This window comes from Schistocerca nitens, chromosome 3 (genome assembly GCF_023898315.1).
Source record: "Schistocerca nitens isolate TAMUIC-IGC-003100 chromosome 3, iqSchNite1.1, whole genome shotgun sequence".
In the NCBI taxonomy this organism is placed as follows: Eukaryota; Metazoa; Arthropoda; class Insecta; order Orthoptera; family Acrididae; genus Schistocerca; species Schistocerca nitens.
This window is the reverse complement of record NC_064616.1, coordinates 616,916,114-616,938,313: the sequence shown is the minus strand read 5'-3', so window position 1 is coordinate 616,938,313 and position 22,200 is coordinate 616,916,114. Positions and strand designations below refer to the sequence as shown.

General features: G+C 41.9%; 1 protein-coding gene across 1 annotated transcript in view; it reads right to left on the bottom strand.

Annotated features, from left to right (window-relative positions):
* The window catches only part of LOC126248552 (uncharacterized), a 106,319-nt gene extending 86,221 nt beyond the window's left edge, over positions 1 to 20,098 (bottom strand). The window contains exon 1 of the mRNA XM_049949628.1: positions 19,903 to 20,098. Coding sequence (XP_049805585.1) covers positions 19,903 to 19,906 — 4 coding nt within the window. The 5' untranslated portion in view covers positions 19,907 to 20,098. The remainder of the gene's footprint in view (positions 1 to 19,902) is intronic.
* Between the last annotated feature and the right edge of the window lie 2,102 nt (positions 20,099 to 22,200).

The window sequence follows — 22,200 nt, the reverse complement described above, 5'->3', positions numbered from 1 at the left end:
TCATGCATTTGTGAATCTATCTCTAACTCCGCTAATCACAGCAAGGTGCGGCCGAGACCTCTGGCATTACGCACTGCTTTGCCTTGGTTAGCGCTTCCGCCCGAAGGACACCTCAGCCTTGCTGCTGGAGCGCCGGTATGTTGGCCGCTTCGACACTCCCGATTGTGTTGTACCACTGGATTCCCTGACCTACAGCTGCAAACCACGAGATCCAGTCTCCAGAAACGCCGTAGCTAATTCTTCGTCATTCCACGTTAGTCTAGTCGCAATCACTTGCCCTCTTAAAAGCTCGAATTTAGTCAAAAGTAATATAAATGGGTAGTTAAGAAGAAAAATTTAAATGTTTGTCATTCATCGTCTCTAATGGCATCAGACAATCTCAGAACGCGATGTCTGTGTACTTATGTGTCACGTCCTAACTTCGAACTCCGTCGCCAGAGCCCAGAAATGCTCGAGAATGACTGAGACGAGCTACGCCTGCAAAAAGTGTGAAGCAGCAAGGGGGGGGGGGGGGGGAATTATGATGGACCCATTGAAATTACACTTTAACGTGTTCAAGATTAAATTAATTTCTATACCCCATAACGCTGCAATAATTTTTGAACTCTTTCTAGAATGCATGGTGTGTAAGACAGTATTTGCAAGTCCCACCTATTATTTATATAGTTTTATGATTATTCCACAGGGTGTTTCACAATTTACGTTACACGTTTCTAGAGTTGTTCAATAGAGGAGATGTGCTTCACACTAGGGAAGATGAACAACTGCTCTTAGCTCCTCAGGTATGCATTTTAGAGCCTATGTTTGACAGAATTTTTTTCTTTTCTTGGTCCACACTACCACTTCTGAAAGTTCCATATCCTACATGCTTAGTAACAACAGAACCAGTGCAAGCATTCCACGTTCAGAAGTGTCAATGATTTTCGCTTGTACCTTTCGACTCGTTCGTTTCCGAACCAGGGATCCTCCCTCTACAATCTCTAGAAGTGTGTAACGTGAATTGTGAAACACTACGTATATAGGAATTTAATGTCCCAGTGGGCTCAACACAGAATAAATTTCGGGGATCGTTTTATGAGGAAAGGAGGTGTGGTCAATAAAACAAAAAGCATAAATTTTACTAATGTGTGAGTCAAATATAATTCTTCAAAATATAAGCTTTATTATATTTCTTAAAGCAATAATGGCTCTTCACAATGCTTACATGTGATGCTTGTTCTTATATCTAGCTTTCTTGTGTCTCACTCTTTGCACCACGTCCTTGTGCTCTTTACCTGAAGATATTTCTCTGTTATGTATTTTCTTCTTATATCGAATTCGGCCAAATGTGGACTACATAAAACAGATAAGAGAAGTTGATCTTTCGAATGAGGTTCCTCTTCATATCTTCCCAACGCTTTTTTGATTTTCTCGCTTTGTTGTTGTTTTGTTTTTTTGGTAAAGAAACTTCCACGATTCTTCTCCTTTTACAGAAAACCCTTGAATTTTGCTATTTTGGTTCTGAATTTTTCTGTTTTGAATGTCTTTTTTAGTTATGTTCATTTTTTCTAAGTCTCTCTCAGTATCTTCGATCCATTGATTTTTGTTGCTGAAATATTAGATTCTTTTAGTAAATTTATCGTGCTCAATTCCTTTCATATGTCGAAAGGAAGTGATCCGCCTTTTCTGGATTGGGTCTGAGAATTTAGAAATATTTTGGTAGTGCTCTTTGTTGCTTCTTAATTTTTAGTTATTATATTCTTCTACGGTAGGCCCCAGAGTTTTTCGAAAGATTCTCCTTTCTTTTTTCTCTTCGTCCTAATTCAAATGTAGAAATGCACTCCGCTGCGTAGAGTGTTTTCAGTTGTACGACTAATTTTCGCATTACTGGAGGCAGATTTTTTTGTAGGTGTCCGTTATTTTTTTGAGACAGCTTGCCGTCCTGTTCTTTTCATCTCTAGTTCAACCGGAATTCGCATTTAAAGAACAGAGCGAACTACACTCAGCAACAATGATCACTGTTATTACAGTTCCATAAGATGAAACTTCTTACTTGTTGAGACATAAAAAGACGATCCCACATTTTATTTATTTCAGGATATATTCTCATCAGCAGAAAAGAAAGTGCGTGACAGAAACACATACGAATTGAAAAGATGTAACTCTCCATAACATCTACATCTGTTGTCTCCAGGTCACAGTAAAATGCATCAAAGACAGTACTTCTTACTGTACAGCATATTATTGTTCCTTCCCGCTCCTTTCATAGGTAGACCACGGGGGGAATACCTGTTTATATATCACTGGGCGAGCTGCTATTGCTCAGACTTTAGTTTCATCGTTCCTAAAGGAAAGGTGCAAGCTAAAGCGTTCTTTCCTCTCGTTCTAGGAGATTCCATGGAATCTCGCGAAGTTTCACTCGAGCGCTCGGCAAGAATCAAGCACGCTTGACGATGTGCGGCTTGCGAGAGAAATTACACGATGTATTGCTGCGAAGGTTTGCTTAGGAAACATTTACTAGCGATCCCGTATTAAGTCTCTGCACTGGGTTTCTTTTAAATCCACTTAAATAAAGGTCGCCAGCTTCACTTTGACCCACGAAACATGGTTAACATGTTTCAACACCTATGATGAAAGCCCTGCAGCTATCTAACTGCATTCAGCAAAATTGCAAGATTCGACCACTTGACTGGAAATCTTACATCGGTAAGAGTCAGTATATCGCTTTCAGCTGGTTTCTAGCAATTTATGAGGGTAACAGATCAAATTCAGCCGTTAAAAAGTTACGCAAAACACCATGATTCAAATTTCCAAGGAAACAAATTTAATTTATTGGCTTCAGTTACACCTTGTAATCTCTTATTTTTATCAGATACCCCCTCCAGTTACGTAATGCACTAATACAGGGCTCCTTCCTACCGGGCAGGTGCAGCCCCAGTAAACTTTCAAATACTTGCAGGCTTTTCGTTTTGGGAAACGCATCGTCAACTTCAGCTGATGGTGCTGTCTGCAGACGGCCTCAGGCTAGGCCGAATCCGATAACTTTAATAAAATACCTATCGCGATCTAGACTATTTTTTCACTGATTTTATATAGATTACAAGATAGCTGTTCCCCAAAAATTTTACCAAAAATTTTGACCGGTAATGTATTTTAAAAACTGGGAGAGGTGCTCTATCCACTGACCTGTGTCTGTTTTTGCATGTCTTGTAGTTTTTGCGCAGTCGTCTTCTTGGATCGGGCTTTGCTTGTTGGGTCAATGCACGTGATTTCTTACTGTGTATTTAGCTTTCTTGAGCTTAGATGTGCGTTTGTAGTGTCTAGCCACCGTAATTTAGGCCTTCCACGTTATATCTGACCTTCGACAGTCGGATAATAGGCAGCGCTGATGGTTGTAGTAGGTGGTGTCTATATGACGTGTCCATACCACTTAAGTCTCCGTTCTTACTTCTGTCCATTGACTGGAGCCACTCCAGCTATTTGTCTGATAGTTATATTGTTGATGTGGTCCAGCAAGGAAATGCCTAATGATCTTCTCAGTATCACCATTTCCCTAACACGTAGTGAGTGCTCAGCACTTCTAGGTGCAGTCCAACATTTAGTACTTTATAAACCAACTGGCCATACCGTTGTGCTGCATAACTTTGATTTTAGGTTGATAGGAATCTTCTCGTCAGAAAAAATACCACTGACTTCACTGAATCGCATCCAGGTCACTTTGATTCTTGCTCGCACATATTCATTCACATAGCCCCGTCGTTCTGTAGTCGAGAACCTAGGTACTGGAATACGTCCACCTTGATAATAAGAGCTCCATTTATTTGTATAGTCCCAGGAGATGGAATCCTTTCGACGTGCCCAGTCTTGTGGAATCATATCATATCTAGATTTGAGTTTCAAGATTCCCCATGGCACCCGCCATAAGTATCACATCGTCAGCATGTAGGATTGTCCACGGTACACACTTCTGTTATAGCATCCATTACGGTAACAAAGAGCAGCACGGACAGGGCTGAGCCTTTATGAACATTAATGTGCACTTATAGGTGTCTGGATACTTTTGACCAGATAGTGCACACACCTCTCATTCTGATTGGTACCTATCAGCGTTTTTCTTGTACGAGTAGCGAGATGGTTTTTCAACGAAATAACGGACGAGTCTCTCTGCCATTCTTGCCCCACCCCTTCCTTGTCTAATGATCTTCTTGTCGATGAAAATATAAACTCTTCGTTTCCTACCTTTTTCAACAATGAAGTGAAAAAGCTGTTATGATTTCCTGCATTTGTCTGACCTTTCAAATCTATCATCAGTTTGGAATCCACTCCTATATGAAGACCCCCTTTAAACTTTTCCATGCATTCGGTCTTTCGTTCCAAGCAGTCATGTTGATCCAGTAAGCTTTCTGATGTCGTCTGCTCACATTCAATTACGTTGTCGTTCCGATGTTAGCCCGTTTCTTGGTATCAAGCAAAGAACTAACTCGGTCACCTATCTACTTGTCACGTAAACTCCATTTCATTTTCATTACACCTTCCACTCCAGTCTGCTTCCTGATCCATTTGTCGTTTTCATGCTTTTCATGCCTCTCATTGTCATTCCCAAACTGTATCTCTCCAATGCTCGCTCTGTAAACATCTATTTTTGGATGGTTTTTGTAAGACCATCCAAAATTGTTAATACTGTCTGATTGTAAATTTTCCTTCCTTTTCTAGACATGTCGGAACCTTCGATTTGAGAACCTTATATAATTTACCAAAAGTATTTCACCCATTTTTAATCTTCTGATTATTGCTTTTGGTCTGTATTCTGTCTTGCCTTCAAGTGCACTAAATACAAAAACGCATTAACTGAATCTATGACTTCATGGGTAATTTGCACTATTTTATTTTCGACGTTTTATTTATATGTTACTTTAGTACTGTCCTAATTAACTTTTAGGCCTGTTTTCAAACTTCCTCAGTAATGTTCTTCCATTTGTTGTTAACTTTATCTGCATAGAGGCAAACAGTGTAGTGCCATCACCAAAACGAATGTGGTTCAGATACGTTATATCAATACGTATTATTTTTGCGTTTTCGCATAAAATTGCTACAAATTATTTTACATGTATTAGCATTATGTGTACATTGTTGTATCTGGAACCGTTACCACAGTTTAGTTAATTAAAATAAGAAAAAGAAATAAGAAAAAGCCCTAATTTATATATATATTCTACTCGTCTAGCCTGTGAAAGTAATCACAGTAATAGTGTTAATTAAAACGTCAGGTAATCTTCTTGCGCGCTGTTGAAGCTCAAAAACAGAATGTTTTCTTATTATTATTGTTATTATTCCAGCGCAGATGCTTTACAGTGCTACTGTACTATCACCAGTGAGATCTTTTATCACTGCTAATGTTTTGTTGTAAAACAAGTGCATACAGATGTAGAAATCAATCAAATCGGTATCACAATCCCATATAGGTTTTATATGCGGCAGCCTACATTGTTTTGTACAGATATACATCTACTATAACTTCTCGTTTGCAATGACAATTCATTTACTTTGGTTACTCCCGTAGCAAACGTACGAGTGTATTAAACAGGGCAGACCATCGCAAACATCTACATCTACATTTATACTCCGCAAGCCACCCAACGGTGTGTGGCGGAGGGCACTTTACGTGCCACTGTCATTATCTCCCTTTTCTGTTCCAGTCGCGTATGGTTCGCGGGAAGAACGACTGTCTGAAAGCCTCCGTGCGCGCTCTAATCTCTCTAATTTTACATTCGTGATCTCCTCGGGAGGTATAAGTAGGGGGAAGCAATATATTCGATACCTCATCCAGAAACGCACCCTCTCGAAACCTGGCGAGCAAGCTACACCGCGATGCAGAGCGCCTCTCTTGCAGAGTCTGCCACTTGAGTTTGCTAAACATCTCCGTAACGCTATCACGGTTACCAAATAACCCTGTGACGAAACGCGCCGCTCTTCTTTGGATCTTCTCTATCTCCTCCGTCAACCCGATCTGGTACGGATCACACACTGTTGAGCAATACTCAAGTATAGGTCGAACGAGTGTTTTGTAAGCCACCTCCTTTGTTGATGGACTACATTTTCTAAGGACTCTCCCAATGAATCTCAACCTGGTACCCGCCTTACCAACAATTAATTTTATATGATCATTCCACTTCAAATCGTTCCGCACGCATACTCCCAGATATTTTACAGAAGTAACTGCTACCAGTGTTTGTTCCGCTATCATATAATCATACAATAAAGGATCCTTCTTTCTATGTATTCGCAATACATTACATTTGTCTATGTTAAGGGTCAGTTGCCACTCCCTGCACCAAGTGCCTATCCGCTGCAGATCTTCCTGCATTTCGCAATCATTGTAATCAAATTTGAGCCCATGACATACGTTTTCTAAATTTTCGGTGCAATTTTTGACCATTTTCGTATCAGCACGTGGATGGTTTGCAACAGAACGTACTTTCCACGGTAACAAAAGAAGCCACTTATTATACTGTTCCATCACTGTATTAAAAGTACGAACACGCACTGTGTTTTCTTAAAGGCGGTGACCTAAAGTGTTTTCAGTCGTGGGAGTTGGTGTTACTCTTGCCACGCGCTGGAAGTATCAAGAGAGGAAAGGGGTTAGGCGCGCTCCTGGAGAATTCCAGTCACGGGCCGGCCGCCGCGGTCTGTTCCGGTCCGCCAGGCCCTCTCCATCGTAGCCGCTTCACACTTCACTTCCTGCTCACTACGCTGGCATATAACTCTTCATATACATTGCTATATCACATTTAATCTATTTTTCTGAATCAGATTCCTCTCCGTAGTGTGCAAACATCATCACCAACAGCATTAAGAAAATTAGATTTTAATCAGGCCACTGAATAAGCTAGTTCTAGAAGCTGATATAGTGCAGTGGTCTATTTGCAATTCGTCAACGGAAGTGTACAACTGAGCAATGACAATGAGTTACCATTTTGTCAGGGTTCATAGATTCTGAGAAAGTGTTTGACTCTGTTTCAACAAAGTCTTATTGACAATCCCTGAAAACCAAAGCGTTGATTCAGCCATGTTAGTATTCTGAAGAATATATACCTGAGTGCTACAGTTTCATTAGGTTTTATCAGGGTAGAGAGAAGTTCAGAATTGTAGGAGTAGTGAGGCAAGGGCATTCTATGGTGTCAAAACTATTTACGGTATTTGTAGAGAAAGCATTCAGATCCATTAACTGAAGAAGTGAAGAGCGCAGCTGAACCACGTTCGTTTTGCTGATCATATTTTAATGATTGCTTCTAGTACAAATAAAGCCCAGCAATGAGTCGAAGAACTGATAAAGTTTGAAAGTAGGCTTTAAAAACAATTTCAGCAGGTCTAAAGCAATGAATAATATATATTCTGAACCAATTTTGTATAGGCACTGCCGGTTACGTGGATTGTAGCCACACAATCAGCGGCATCTAAACATTAAAACATGGTAAACAACATGGCGAAGCGTACACTCGTAAAAGGCCTAACGTCCTGCATTAAAAACACAATATCCGTAGGGCGGATAGTCAATAAATAAAAAGTTGGGCGAGGGAAAGCATCTACATATGAACTTAGAACACGGTAAGAAATATGGTGGAGTTTTAATGTTGGTATGTGGATGTTTTCTGTCGTCCAACTTTTTATTCATTGACTCCCCGCACTACGGACGTTATGGTTTTAACTAAGAAGGCTGGGCCTTCTACAGTCTTCGCCTTGTTGTTTGCCTTAATAAAATTGGTTCAAATTGTAGTAAGTTCCTATGGGACCAAACTGATGAGGTCATCGGTCCCTAGGCTTACACATTGCTTAATCTGACTTTGACTTGTGCTAAGGACAATACACACACCCATGCCCGAGGGGGACTCGAACCTCCGACGGGGGAAGCCGCGCGAACCGCGACAAGGCGCCTAGACCGCGCGGCTACCCCGCGCGGCATTGGTTCTAACTACAGCTGTTTGCGGAGTTCTCGCTACAAAATTTACTACCACAGCTTCGAAAGCACCGACCACAGAGTCGTTTGTAATGACTGAATGGAAAGGAGAAAATTAACAAGAGAGTCAAAATGGCATGGAGTCCTTTTGGTCAACTAACTAGGGTTTCTATATCTCAGCTTCAGATGTTTATAAAATCTCTCTAATCAGCTTTGAACTGCAACAAGAAGACACCAAGTTTTACGCGAAAACCAGTAAAATGAGAATGCTCAGGGAGCCATGGTGGGATGCATGTTGGAAAATACCAGGAGAAAAAGGGAAACAAACAAAAGGAATAAGGAAAAAACTGGGGTCGAGGAAGTAGTCCTGGCTGTGATGAAAATGAAATGCCGCTGACGTGACAAGCGGTCATACGAATGGACGGTAGATGGACAGAGGAAGTTCGTTGCTGGATTCCAAAAGATAAGAGAAGACTGAGAGACAACCTATTATAAAATTTGTAGTAACATCAGAAAACGCGCAGGTGAAACGTTGATTCATACGAGAAGAATTCCGTAATGGACGGATATGTCCAGTAGGAAATATGAATGCCGTTTAATGCCCCGTCGACGACGGGGTCATTAGAGCCAGAACGCCATCTCGAAGTTAGAAGGTATGGGGAAGGAAACCGACCCAGCCCGTCCAAAGGAACGATCCCAGCATTTACAATGAGCGATTAACGGAAATCACGGAAAATCTAAATCTGGATGACCGGACGGGCATTTGAACTACCGTTTTCACGAATACGAGTCGAGTGTCATACCAAAGTGCCATCTCGTTCCGCGGAATTGTCTGGAAGCGGCTTCAGTGGATACACACTGATGGACAAATGTATTATGACTATCTGCTTGGTAGTGTATAGGTACAATTTTGAATGCAATACAGAAGTGATTTCAATGATATGGATTCGACGAGCGCTTTGTGGGTTTTTAAAGGTATGTGGCACCAGACGTCTATGCACAGATCAGGCAGTTCACACACGAGGAAGACATCGAACATGAAGAGATACAGGTCGTCCGCAGTAATATTCACGTATTCTACAGCTGTCGCGGTGCCTTTTATTACCAACACAGGTCCCGTAGAATCCAATTTGAATATTCCCCCATTGGCCTTTATCCGTGGCTCAGTGCATGTTCCAGCAGCCTTTCGCCTGAATGGCGGCGATTCCGGACATAACCATCGACCTGTGTAGCAAGAAACGTGATTCATCTGACCATACGAGACGTTTCTATTGATCCACGTTCCAATCTCGATGATTCCATGCACACTCAATCGTAATTGTCGATGTCGTTGGATCAATATGGGAACACGTTGAGGTCGTCTACTGCGGAGCCCCATGTTCAACCACCCTCCAAAAGGTGTGCTCCGTAACACTTGCACCTGCACTAACGTTGCACTCCTCGTCAGATCTGTCACATATCGCCGCCTATTTTGCTTTACAGAGGGTGTAAACCGCCAGCCTCCACTTTTTGTGATGAGGCGTAGACCTACAATGCCCTGTCGCCTGCTCGTAGTTTTACCGCCATTCAAGTACTTTCCATTAGAGCACACAAGCATGCGAACAGTCGATCAGCTTCGCCATTTTCAGGATGTTCGTTCCCAGGCGCAAAGCCGTAACAATCTGCCCTTTGTCAACGTTGCTTATGTCAGTGGATTTTGTCCCTAGAATGATTTCCCGTTCGTCTGCGCTCCGTTTATATACTTTCCTTCTGTGTTACCTGCCCGCAATGCCACTAGGCGGCATTCAGTCATGCGGTGGACAGTCGTAATAATGTTTTGGCTCATCATCACTTATTTCAAGATCAATTATTGTCCCAATATAGTTAAAGGCTTCCAATAAACCTGGAGAATAAACAATCTTGCTGAAACTGACAGATCGTTTTTCTTCGCTATTCTTGTTTTGTTAGCTGGTCTGCTGCTAACTTGGTGACTAAATTTATAGCTTGATAACTTAACGACGTCTCCTATAATTATGAAGTCGTTAGGGAGCTGCACATAGTGTAACAAAATTGTACTTCCTTATTAGCAAGACAGATTACAATTCATTTCCTACAGCTCTTTATAGCACGTTAATCATAGGAAACACACCAACAAACGTACCAGTATACCGGATCTCACTCTTTCTTACACAGTATGTCGAAAATGCCCTCCGTTAGCAATGATAAACGCTTCAATAGTCCTCGTAACAAATCACAGATATGCTGATGTATCCATGAAATACTGCATATGGTTTCAGTGTTCCACAGCGTCATTTAAGTGCCCCACAAATCGCCAATTGTGCTCTTAACTTTAAGTCGACTTTTTAACTGTCCCCTAATGAACGTCCCCGTGTTAGCGTATATTTTAACTTCCATTGTCTCCATTTACTGTGTTTTTATATCCTCCTTTTTCCGCCCCTTTTATGTGTGAGTTCCCATTTTTATACTTTTTTAGGAAGCCACTTGGCTGAAGAGCGGCGGACTGTGCCACTGTCAGCCCCCCTTGCCCATAAGGAGCAGGGGCATGAAATTGCAATAAAGGAAAAAAAAATCAGTTTTCCCGAATAGCGGGAGAAGAACACACTGTATCTTGTACCGGGGTTAAATACACTAGAGCATTCAAATCCCCTAATAAATGTAAGTCTAGTGGGCTTAGTTCCGTAGAACACGAAATTGAGATAAATGGTCCACTTACTCGTACGTACCTACCACAGAACTTGTTATTTAGAAGCTATATGCTCGCCTAGTCCATAATGGTCTCTAACTCAGGTAATATTACGTGCCGTTAAGGAATGAAGTGACTCGCATCTCAGTACAAGCAATGACGAAAGCCGCATGTCAACAGTACCTTGATCGAAATGGAATACAAAACGCTGGCAATTAACCTGTGAATTACCAGACGTAACAAATAGGGTATTTCAAACATTTCGTGAAAGAAATAATTTCATACTGTTTGGTGGCAAGTTTTGTTTGCGTATGTTTACCGTGACTGATATACTATGAAGAGTTGTAGAAAATGATTTCCAACACGAAAATAATGTGCTTCTGGACTCAATTCCATACAACATATTTTCCTCCTCCTATGTGACAGGAATGTGTCCTGAAACTTTGGACTTACCTTTTTGTTATACCTTTTCGTTCACCAGTCGTCAAGAATAAAATACTCTTTCTTCTTATAAAGGATGATCCCGGTTGGCATTCCAATAGCAGTTCAGTAATTAGCTATATCGATGGGGCTCTGAGTGGGGGAAATCTGATTTCCTAAGCGGCACTAGCGCCTAACTGTACCAGTCGCGTCCCACACGCGCCGCTGCTCTGGGTTCCAGTCCGCCTGCGTATGATCCGCCCTCAGCAAACCGCTTTGCTTCACCGAGCACTTTATACGTACGTGACCAATATGACCTTCAAACACGAGCGTTGGTTACTTACGGGCCTAATCAGTAGGAAGGCGAGTTTCAAGACTCTGTAGCTAAGCCACTGAACGATTCTTCCGGAAGAGTAGAATTCACATCACCCCTCGATCATCCACATTTAGGTTTCCCGTGGTTTCCCTAAATCGCTTGAGGCACATGTCGGGAGAGTTCCTTTCAGAATGAGACAGTTAATTTCCTTCCCGAATCCGAACTTTTCCCAAGTTTCTAATGACCTCGTCGTCGACAGGACTTTAATTCAAACTAAAACTTCCATCTTCTCTTCAGAAATAGCAAGACTCATACTCACTTCCGACCACTTTGAATTAGTGTTCCCGTACGTTCCTAAATCACTTCAGGTGAATATAGGACTAGCTATATGCACACAGCCACAGCACAGTTCCCTGACCATCACTGTCCAATCCACGTTACTTTTCGTATCTTCTCGACATTGAAGGGACATTAAATCGTAACATTCTTTCTATGGCGACAACGGTCATATACTCAGGATTTTTTCACACCAAAACTACACTGAGGAAAAAAAGTCGCACATCAAAAAACTATTAATGTAAAGTAATCAAATTTCGGGAATATATTTAACTAGGTAACATATTTCAGTGATTAACATTGCAAGATCACAGGTTATGTTAGCGCGAGATAAGCCATTGCTAGTGTGTAATGCTGGTACATAAATAACCAGTTTACCCGCCAGAATGTTGAATGCAAGCGTGGAAACGTGCGTGCATTGTGTTTTAAGGGTGCCGGATGTCAGTTTGTGAGATGGAGTTCCATGCCCGTTGCACTTGGTCGGTCAATACAGGGACCGTTAATACTGTTTGTGGATGACGTTGGAGTTGTCTTCCAATGATGTCCCATATGTGCTCAACTGGAGACAGACCTTGTGATCGAACAGGCTAAAAAAACATGTCGACATTCTGTAGAATACGCTGGGATACAACAGCGGTATGTGGGAGAGCGTTATCCTACTGGAAAACACCCCCTGGAATGTTGTTCATGAATGGCAGTACAACAGGTCGAATCACCAGACTGACGTACAAATTTGCAGTCAGGGTGCATGGAATAACCACCAGAGTGCTCCTGCTGTCATGAAATCGCACCCCAGGTCATAACACTAGTTGTAGGTCCAGTGTGTCTAGCACGCAGAGCGGTTGGTTGCAGGCCCTTAACTGGCCTCCTCCTAACCAACACACGGCCATCACTGTCACCGAGGCAGAAACAGCTTTCATCAAAAAACACAACAAACCTCCACGCTGCCCTCCAATAAGCTCTCGCTTGACACCACTGAAGTCGCCAATGGCTATAATTTGGGGTGAGTGGAACGCACGGTTCAGGGCATCTGGCTCAGAGCTATCCTTGAAATAACTGATTTGTAACAATTTGTTGTGTCACTTTGGTGCCAACAGTTGCTCACATTGCTGCTACGATGCAATACGATGCACCAGAGCCATAGCCGAACACGATGGTCTTCCCTCTCGGTATTACCATGTGGCCGTTCAGAGCCCGGTCTTCTTTTGACCGTACATTCTCGTGACCACCATTGCCAGCAGTCATGTACAGTGGCTACATTCCTGTCAAGTCTTCCTGCAGTATAGCGGGAGGAACAACTAGTTTCTCGTAGCCGTATTATACGACCTCGTTGAAACTCAAGTGTTGATAATGGAGTCTTTTTCACCTTAAAAGCATTCTTGACTATCGTCAGTTCACAACGTCCAATCTCAAAGGTAACTAACGCTCACGACCATTACAGCGTGTATTTAAGGTAAACCTGATTTACATCCTCAGTGCCGATACTAGTGCCACTCTTTAGCACCTCTTCAGTAACTGTGCATAGAAGACCTTCAGTAACTTGGAAATAACAGCAAACCAGTTACAAAATACAGGTTTTTTACATCTTGGCTATGGTTTACAAAGTTTTAAAACTGTCGAAACCATGGTCAATGTTAAACAAACCTGTATTTTGGAACTGATTAGCTGTTGTTTCCAGTCCATTCAACCTCTTGTTTAAATCAGTTTATCCTGATGGGAACTTGAAGCCACTGGCCCCGGATACCAATTTCGCGCGTGTCTCTCTCGATACTCTAATCCGAAGAACACTGAACTGACTTTTATTTGGGGATTATTTCAACACACAACTATTTAACAAAAGAAAATCAAGTTTTGTTTTTTTGCTTTTATATTCATTTCGTCTTCGGTACTCCATACGGGACCGTTGGGGGTAGGACATCCTATGTTCTTCTAATAATTTCCGGGTATGCAGCCGGATCCCGTCGACATTAGAAGAAGAAATACGCCGGGAAAATTTCAGAAGTCACATCCTATGTTCTGTTTATCAACATAAGTGCATATTTCGGGATAAAAACATATCAACAGTCAGACATGAAAACATGTAGAATCAGTAGATTTAGGATAGACATCACAGAACAAACACTTCGTAACTATCGTACACTGAGAAAACAAACAATTTACCACGTATTTAACAGAGCGCATACGCTCAGTAATTTGTATTGTAGGAAAAGTAAACTAAAATCAAATGAAGTCATATCGCACATATGACCTCGTGACGATTATTGTGGTTCAAGACAAAGTGACAGTGATGTGGAGCAGACCAATAGGTTGTGGCTTCACCGCTCTCCATCATAACCTCTCTCTCAGGGGAACTATTCTAGGAAGATTTGGAACAGAACCTCTACGGCGTTCAGGAATTGTGGGTGAGATACTAGCAGAATGGAGCTTTGCATCGCGCTGTGAGTACTCAGCTGGTGAGAGCGAAATTCAAGAGTCCATGTTCAGACCCCGGTCCGGCAAACAATTTTAACCTGCAGGAAATTTCTTTACATTGTGCACTCCGCTGCAGACGAAGATTCGCACAGGAAGGCAGAAGTTTAATGTCGGGACGATATCTAGGTCTTTACAGACTGGGAATGGGCTCGGATTTGACGAGTATGCAGCAAAGTATGGCCAATGGCCTTGTTGTGGAAACATCCCGACATTCACCTGAAATTGTTCGGATGGGAATTTCAACACCGCTTCTGCTGGATATTAGTCTCTCATATCTCTCTTCAAATGGTTCAAATGGCTCTAAGCACTATGGGACGTAAACCTAACTAACCTAAGGACATCACACACATCCATGCCTGAGGCAGGATTCGAACCTGCGACCGTAGCAGCAGCGCGGTTCCGGAGTGAAGCGCCTAGAACCGTTCGGCCACAGCGTTCGGCGTCATGTCTCTCTCTCGATAGTCTAATTCTAAAGACACTGGACTGATTTTCATTTGGGGATTTTTTTTTAACATGCAGCTGTTTAACAAAAGTAGGTAATGTTTTGTTTTCTGCCTTTATTTTCCTTTCATCCTCGTTACTCCGCACGAGGAAAAAAAAATGTTCAAATGTGTGTGAAATTTTATGGGACTTAACTGCTAAGGTTATCAGTCCCTAAGCTTACACACTACTTAACCTAAATTATCCTAAGGACAAACACACACACCCATGCCCGAGGGAGGACTCGAACCTCCGCACGAGGATTTTAGGGGTAAGACATCCGCTCTTCCGTCAGAGAGATCTAAAAATATGTAAAAATGATTAAAAAACATTAACATTTGTTTCATTAAATAAGGTTTGTAAGTTAAAATGTCGATGGTTTCCTTGAGCTTTTCTTAAAAGGTAAAAGGAATTTGTATAGATACATAAATGAAACTGATGTCTTCCACCGGTGTTCAGTGTTTGACATCGTTGGTGATTAACGGTTTTGGGACAGAAAGGGAGTGGGAGTTTAAATGAGATTTTTTGAGTGTGAGGAAAAAAACTGAGCAATATCTGACGAGGCTTTCTTGGGCGAATATGTTGGAAAATATGTGCTACAGAAATAAAGGTGACTGTAAATGGGGGAAGGAAAAGTCAGGAAAAGAGGTGTCGCGATATGGAGAAGGAAGGGAATATTCTGTTAAAGCTGAAAGGAAGTGCAGAACTGTGGGCGGATTTCACGGTCAGGTAGGATGAAATGATTCAATTTTCGTTGGGATAGTAAACGGAGAGCGTGTAAGTGTGTGAGGGGAGGGAGGGGGGGCGAGGGGAGGGGAGAAGGGATGTGGTGCTGCATGCGAATCGGAGTACGAGGGTTGATAATCAGGGATGAAAAGATTGGATGCTACTTGGTGACATGTTTGCGTGACGTGAGAGAAACCCGAAGGTGTTCAGCGTGGGAGAGGAGATGGGACGAGAAGGCATTAAGTTCTTACCGGATTCGAATTGGGAAAGTAGTCGGTTAAGGAAGGTGAAGCGGAGTGCATGGCGTTCGGGGATTTTGAGGGAGTGAAATATTCTTGCATCAGAAATGCAAACAACATTAGCACAAAAGAGGATAACTAGGATTACAGTTTTTTAGTAGTGAGCTATAGTGGAGGGACGTATTCCCCATGTTCGACCGGTTAATAGTTCTAGTCTGTCGCTACCGTTTTGTTTTGTGGTTCATAGGTATTAACCTTCGGCAAGTTTTAGCGCTAGGTATTTCAGTGTAGTAGTTAATATAATACCATGGTTGTAAATTGCGAGATCCAAGTCATAGGGGTGGAAGTTGAAGATGGTTCGTCTTTCAGTTATTGCCTGGGTCTTGGAAGTGTTCATCTAAAGGAATCACTGATTACATTAGCAGATAAATTGTCTGAGATTGAGTTGAAGGAATTGTTGGGATGTCTAGACGGTGGGGTATAGGGCTAAGGAGTAGGGAGGTTTAAACATATCAGCAGTGTAGAGGCTCCACAGCACTGATTAATGAATAAAACCTTTGACACACTCGCTATGGGCCGGTAGACACGGGCATTGGTGCTATTTTTGGTTACATGGGATGTGTGGTTGGACAAGAAAGGTTCAATAGGGCAGTCGTAGTTTATTAGAAGTGCATAATTTGGAACTGGAAAAGGAGTTTGGAATAACATAGATCTTAGACTTTTTCAGCGTCAAGGAACATAAAAATGGCAAATTTATAATTATTGAGATGGTAAAATAGGAGGTCGGTAAAACACAAGAGCAGTTCGGGGGACGAGAAGATAGGACGGAAACCAGTTTGTTTGACAGAAAGGGTTACGTTTTCCTCTAGGTCTTTTGGGTTTCACGCGAAGAGGGCAGATTCAAGACCTTTAGAAACACTGAGGTGAGGCTGTTGAGCCGGTAGAAGTCGGTGCAATAAGTAAACACTGATTTTACTTTATTGTTGTTTGATCTCCCTCGCCCCATATGGTGAGTAAGGATTTGGTGAAAACAGGTAGAGAGGAATCATGCCAGTGCTCGCTCCGAGAACGAAATATTGTTGCATTCATTACTAGAATAACTCACTTATAAAAGCTTCCCACTAAGATTTATCAGCTTGGGACTGATTTTTCGTTTCTACTCAAGTGAGGTAGAGCCAGGAGTATATTTCGTTCACGTGCCCTAAGGCGAATCGGGGATTGTCAGCGGTTTAGTTTTGAGCTGGACGTTCTATACACACACATCGCAGATTCAAGATGCCACCTCCAGTCTTGGGACAGCAACACCTGTTCTGAAGGTGTGTGGCAGTGGCTGGCGCAACCGCTCACGTAGCGGTGACGGCGCGATCTGGAAGGCCGCAGTGAGCCAGTGTGGGGGCGGCGGCGGTGGGCGGCGGCCCGTGGGTGGCGGGTGACTCATGCCTTGACCAACAGTGCGGCCATCTTGTCCGCTGTCCGCACTGGCTAAAAGAAACGGCAGGCAACATCCCAGCGGCGTCCTTCAAGTTGAGAATATTTCCGAATTTAAAGCAATAAATATAAATTCACATTTATACTCAGTGTGGTGAGTGGCGGGTGACAGACAGAACTTTCCATTCACCTTATGCTAAGCGTCGTCTCTGATCACCTCTTCGTCGACGGGACGTTAAACCTTAAATTTCCTTCTTTCTGGTCCTTATGTTAAGGATTCCTACCATTAAAGAAAATTCGTAGTCCTAAAAATCGGTACTTTATGTTTTAAGAGTACGTTCGCAAGGCATTAGTCGTCTTTCATTAAGAGCCAACCAGCTCTGAGTTTTGTAGCTTTCCTATTACCCTCTCTCGCTAATCAAACAAGTCAACTGATTAATTCTTTTTCGTATATGTTCAGTGTCCTCTGTTAGCGCAGTTAATATGGACGCGACAAATTTGAGCTGTATTGCATTACAGCCCCTACTACTGTTTTACAAGCAATTCCTGTAATAGATGAATTACAATATCCACGTATCTTATCAATGGACTGAATCTTGTCACTTTGTTTACCTGTTTGGCCACAATTGCGACTCCATAAATGTGCAATTTTATTTTTGTTGAAGTGAGTAACTTAAAATTTTTTGTACATAAGAGCTAGATATCAGTCTTTGCGTCGTGTCGGTATGCTGCCTGGATATTACATTTATCATCTCAGATAACTGAGACGTCTGCGAAAAATCTGTCATCACAACAGTGTCCTCTGAACCATTAACAAATAACACGAACATTTATTTCCCCATCACATTTCGCTGGTACATTCTCGAAATTACTTGGGTGTATATGACTGAGTGTCCATCCCGGATAATCTCATACGACCTGCTTATCAAGACGTCCTCCATCCATACGCAAACCTGGCTAGATATCGCATATGAAAGTAGTTTCTTTAGCAAGTATCAGTGTGGTAGTGAACTGAAAGTTTTTCAAAAATTTAAAAACTCCTGAACCACTATGTAACTTCTATTCACGGCTTTTAGTCTTTATGACAAATAGTATCTACTAATACGATGGGACGTTCATATGTATTCAGCCAGTTGGTTTTGCAAAAGAAATATAAATGCTAGTGTCTGGAGCGGTCACAGCCGCCCGTTTCTGGATCTACGAGGATGGAGGAAGAACTGATCTTACATTGTAGTCTCGTATGCGATATATTCTCAGACGCTTCGCCAATTTCTACCGCCTACAGATATTGTCTCACGAACGTACCCACTGCATTCTTAGTAAAGCAAAGAACAAAGAAGACGGAAAAGGAAAAAAAAATTAGAATGTCTTGTAGACATAAGGTCATCACCGACGGTTAGTGACGTAGAACTAGTTCGGTGGGACACGGTTTCGGAGGATATGAGCCATGACGTATGCGAAGGAACCATCATGGCACTCACCACAAGTAATTTGAGGAAATTATGGGAAACGTAGATCGAGAGGGAGGAGATTGATTCAGCTCCTCCCGATTAAATACGACACCGCCTCTCACGGTAAGTTCCGCAAGGGAATCCTTACAGGAAGTTGCCTTCTGTTATGTAAATTACCTCCTCAGTGATAACAGAAACCATGAAAGAAACAAACGAGAGGTTTTTTTCCCCATTTCCATTAAATTTTTTATAAGAGGTATTGTGCAGTCCATTCTGTGCTGAAAATGACATATATTTTATCAGTTACGTATGTCTAGACATCGGGTTACAAATATAGTTCTATGTTCTAAGATACGTAATGTTTTTTGCCACGAATATAACATCAGAAGTCAAATTTTAGTCATTTGGTATAAAATTGTGAGTAACTGTGAGATATAATCATTATTCTTCAGAAAATTTACCATTTCGCTCCAAAGTATAACTTTTTCAACTCAGACAGGAATTGTCATAAGTATAATAAACATCTGCACGTACCGTACTAGGCTTAAATATTTACGGCATCCCGTGACATTGTGCAAATCATTGTGATTTGCGGTCAGTAGTATTTGTCTTTAAAATAGTTGTAGAGTACTACTAGTGACCTTATACTTAGGTGAGTGAGTATTCAAGGGTAAGTGTAATGAAGAGACGCAACATCGAAGACACATCTAATCCATCACGGAAACAAAATTTTCAGGAAGTTATGTTGTCTGTTGTAAACACTGTTGAGTATTTTGAATGTGGCGTGAAAATAAATCATTTCCAGCAGAACCAGATCCAGTCGCGTTTTACTTTTCTACGCATTTTTCCCCATAACCTAACTTCCAGTCATCAGCTGGATCTTTGTTGGTGGGTGGCATTTACAATAGCTAATGTTAAATTGTAATACACACTATTTTTCCTCACTGCTGCATAATGGAAGTCTCTCAAGTGCTTCTTCTGTCCATCACACATCTATACACCTAACAATGATGACGATTTTGTTTAATCTCACGTATTCCAGTGACAGATTCTATCTAAATACTTCAGAAACATCTAAATCTATATTCGGTTCTTTCAAGTAATGTACTGTAAATACCACCATATGAAGATGGAGCAGTTGAGGCCCGAATGTTAGTTTGTAGCAAATAAATATTTAAAGAGAATAATTAGGGACTGATTGGCATTAGCGTGTACTGAGACGTTTAGAAGCTTGTACTGGCCAATGGATGCATTGGATTGGAGCTGTCAGTCCAACGACGTACATAAAAGTAAGCTGTGACAGAAGTAGCCAGTGTGATCTCTGCACCAAAGAAGAATGACATATTCTGTGACGTTTATGAAGTACGGAGACAAGAGTTAGGGACAGATAATGAGAAGGAATGAGAAGTGTGACTCACTCATGATGCAGTGCTGCGCTCGTCGGCTGTCCTGGGAACACTGGACGCTACTGCCCAAAGATGTGCACACGGCCAAGCCGCACGGTGCAGGGTACCCCCTCCAATCGGCGCGCGACCCGTTACCTGTGCGGCGCGGTGGTGGGAGCACGCGGAACACAGCCACCGCCAAACGGCCTCTCCACTCCCCAGTCCGCACTTGGCGCCAGCACCAGGCGAACAGAAGGACACAACACTCTGCTCCGCGTCCTCCGCAACACGCCACTACCTTGTCACCGGACTAGTCCGGGCCATCTCAGCGACTCTTCTGTTGGTATAGTCTTCAGTCCAAAGATTAGTTTATCCTCTTCAGTCCCGGTGATGAAATCAACAAATAAAAATGTTTTCATTGTGTCTTTTATTGTGGTTCCACACAGTTGCATTCTAAATTACATTGTTTTGATTTGTATTTATATTGTTGTTGTTGTTGTGGTCTTCAGTCCTGAGACTGGTTTGATGCAGCTCTCCATGCTACTCTATCCTGTGCAAGCTTCTTCATCTCCCGGCGGGGTCAGGGATTTTCTCTGCCTCGTGATGGCTGGGTGTTGTGTGCTGTCCTTAGGTTAGTTAGGTTTAAGTAGTTCTAAGTTCTAGGGGACTTATGACCACAGCAGTTGAGTCCCATAGTGCTCAGAGCCATTTGAACCATTTTTTTTTCTTCATCTCCCAGTACTTACTGCAACCTACATCCTTCTGTATCTGTTTAATGTATTCATCTCTTGGTCTCCCTCTACGATTTTTACCGTCCACGCTGCCCTCCAATACTAAATTAGTGATCCCTTGATCCCTCAGAACATGTCCTACCAACCGATCCCTTCCTCTAGTCAAGTTGTGCTACAAACTTCTATTCTCCCCAATCCTATTCAATACCTCATCATTAGTTATATGATCTACCCATCTAATCTTCAGCATTCTTCTGTAGCACCACATTTCGAAAGTTTCTATTCTCTTCTTGTCCAAACTAGGTATCGTCCATGTTTCACTTCCATACATGGCTACACTCCATACAAATACTTTCAGAAACGACTTCCTGACACTTAAATCTATACTCGATGTTAACAAATTTCTCTTCTTCCGAAACGATTTCCTTGTCAGTGCCAGTCTACATTTTATATCCTCTCTACTTGGACCATCATCAGTTATTTTGCCCCACATATAGCAAAACTCCTTTACTACTTTAAGTGTCTCATTTCCTAATCTAATTCCCTCAGCATCACCCGACTTAATTCGACTACATTCCATTATCCTCGTTTTGCTTTTGTTGTTCATATTATATCCTCCTTTCAACACACTATCCATTCCGTTCAACTGCTCTTCCAAGTCCTTTGCTGTCTCTGACAGAATTACAATGTCATCGGCGAACCTCAAAGTTTTTATTTCTTCTCCATGGATTTTCATACCTACTCCGAATTTTTCTTTCCTTCACTGCTTGCTCAGTATACAGATTGAATAACATCGGGGAGAGGCTACCGAACAATCAGTTTAATAAGCCACGGATGCAAAATAATAACGCGAATTCTTTACAGACGAATGGAAAAACTTGTAGAAGCCGACGTCGGGGAAGATCAGTTTGGATTCCGTAGAAATATTGGAACGCGTGAGGCAATACTGACCCTACGACTTATCTTAAAAGCTAGAATAAGGAAAGGCAAACCTACGTTTCTAGCATTTGTAGACTTGGAGAAAGCTTTTGACAACGTTGACTGGAATACTCTCTTTCAAATTCTGAAGGTGGCAGGGGTAAAATACAGGAAGCGAAAGGCTATTTACGATTTGTACAGAAACCAGATGGCAGTTATAAGAGTCGAGAGGCATGAAAGGGCAGCAGTGGTTGGGAAGGGAGTGAGACAGGGTTGTATATTTTGTAAAATATTTAAGTTACACATACGTGTACTTTAGATCTTAACTAGTGGACGAAAAAAAATTAACATTGGATTTTTGTTCGAAGACTTTTAAAAATCAGTTACGTTGAAGTTCGCACATATATTGCACTTACTTGCACACTGTTCTGCACCTTCCATGGCGACGTTTAGAGACATTCGTTGCCTCTGCGTGTAGGGGAAGGTGATCAACCTGGTCACATCGACCTAGGTTTCTCGTCTGGGGGACAACACTTCTTCTCTCAAGTGTACTATCATCAGATCAATTACTGTCAGAGAACTCTCATTCATCCATAGATACTTCTCTCACTAACCAAATTGAGTCTAAAATTTATTAGGGATAATTCGTTACATTTTGGTACTCCTCCCTTTGTAGAAGACT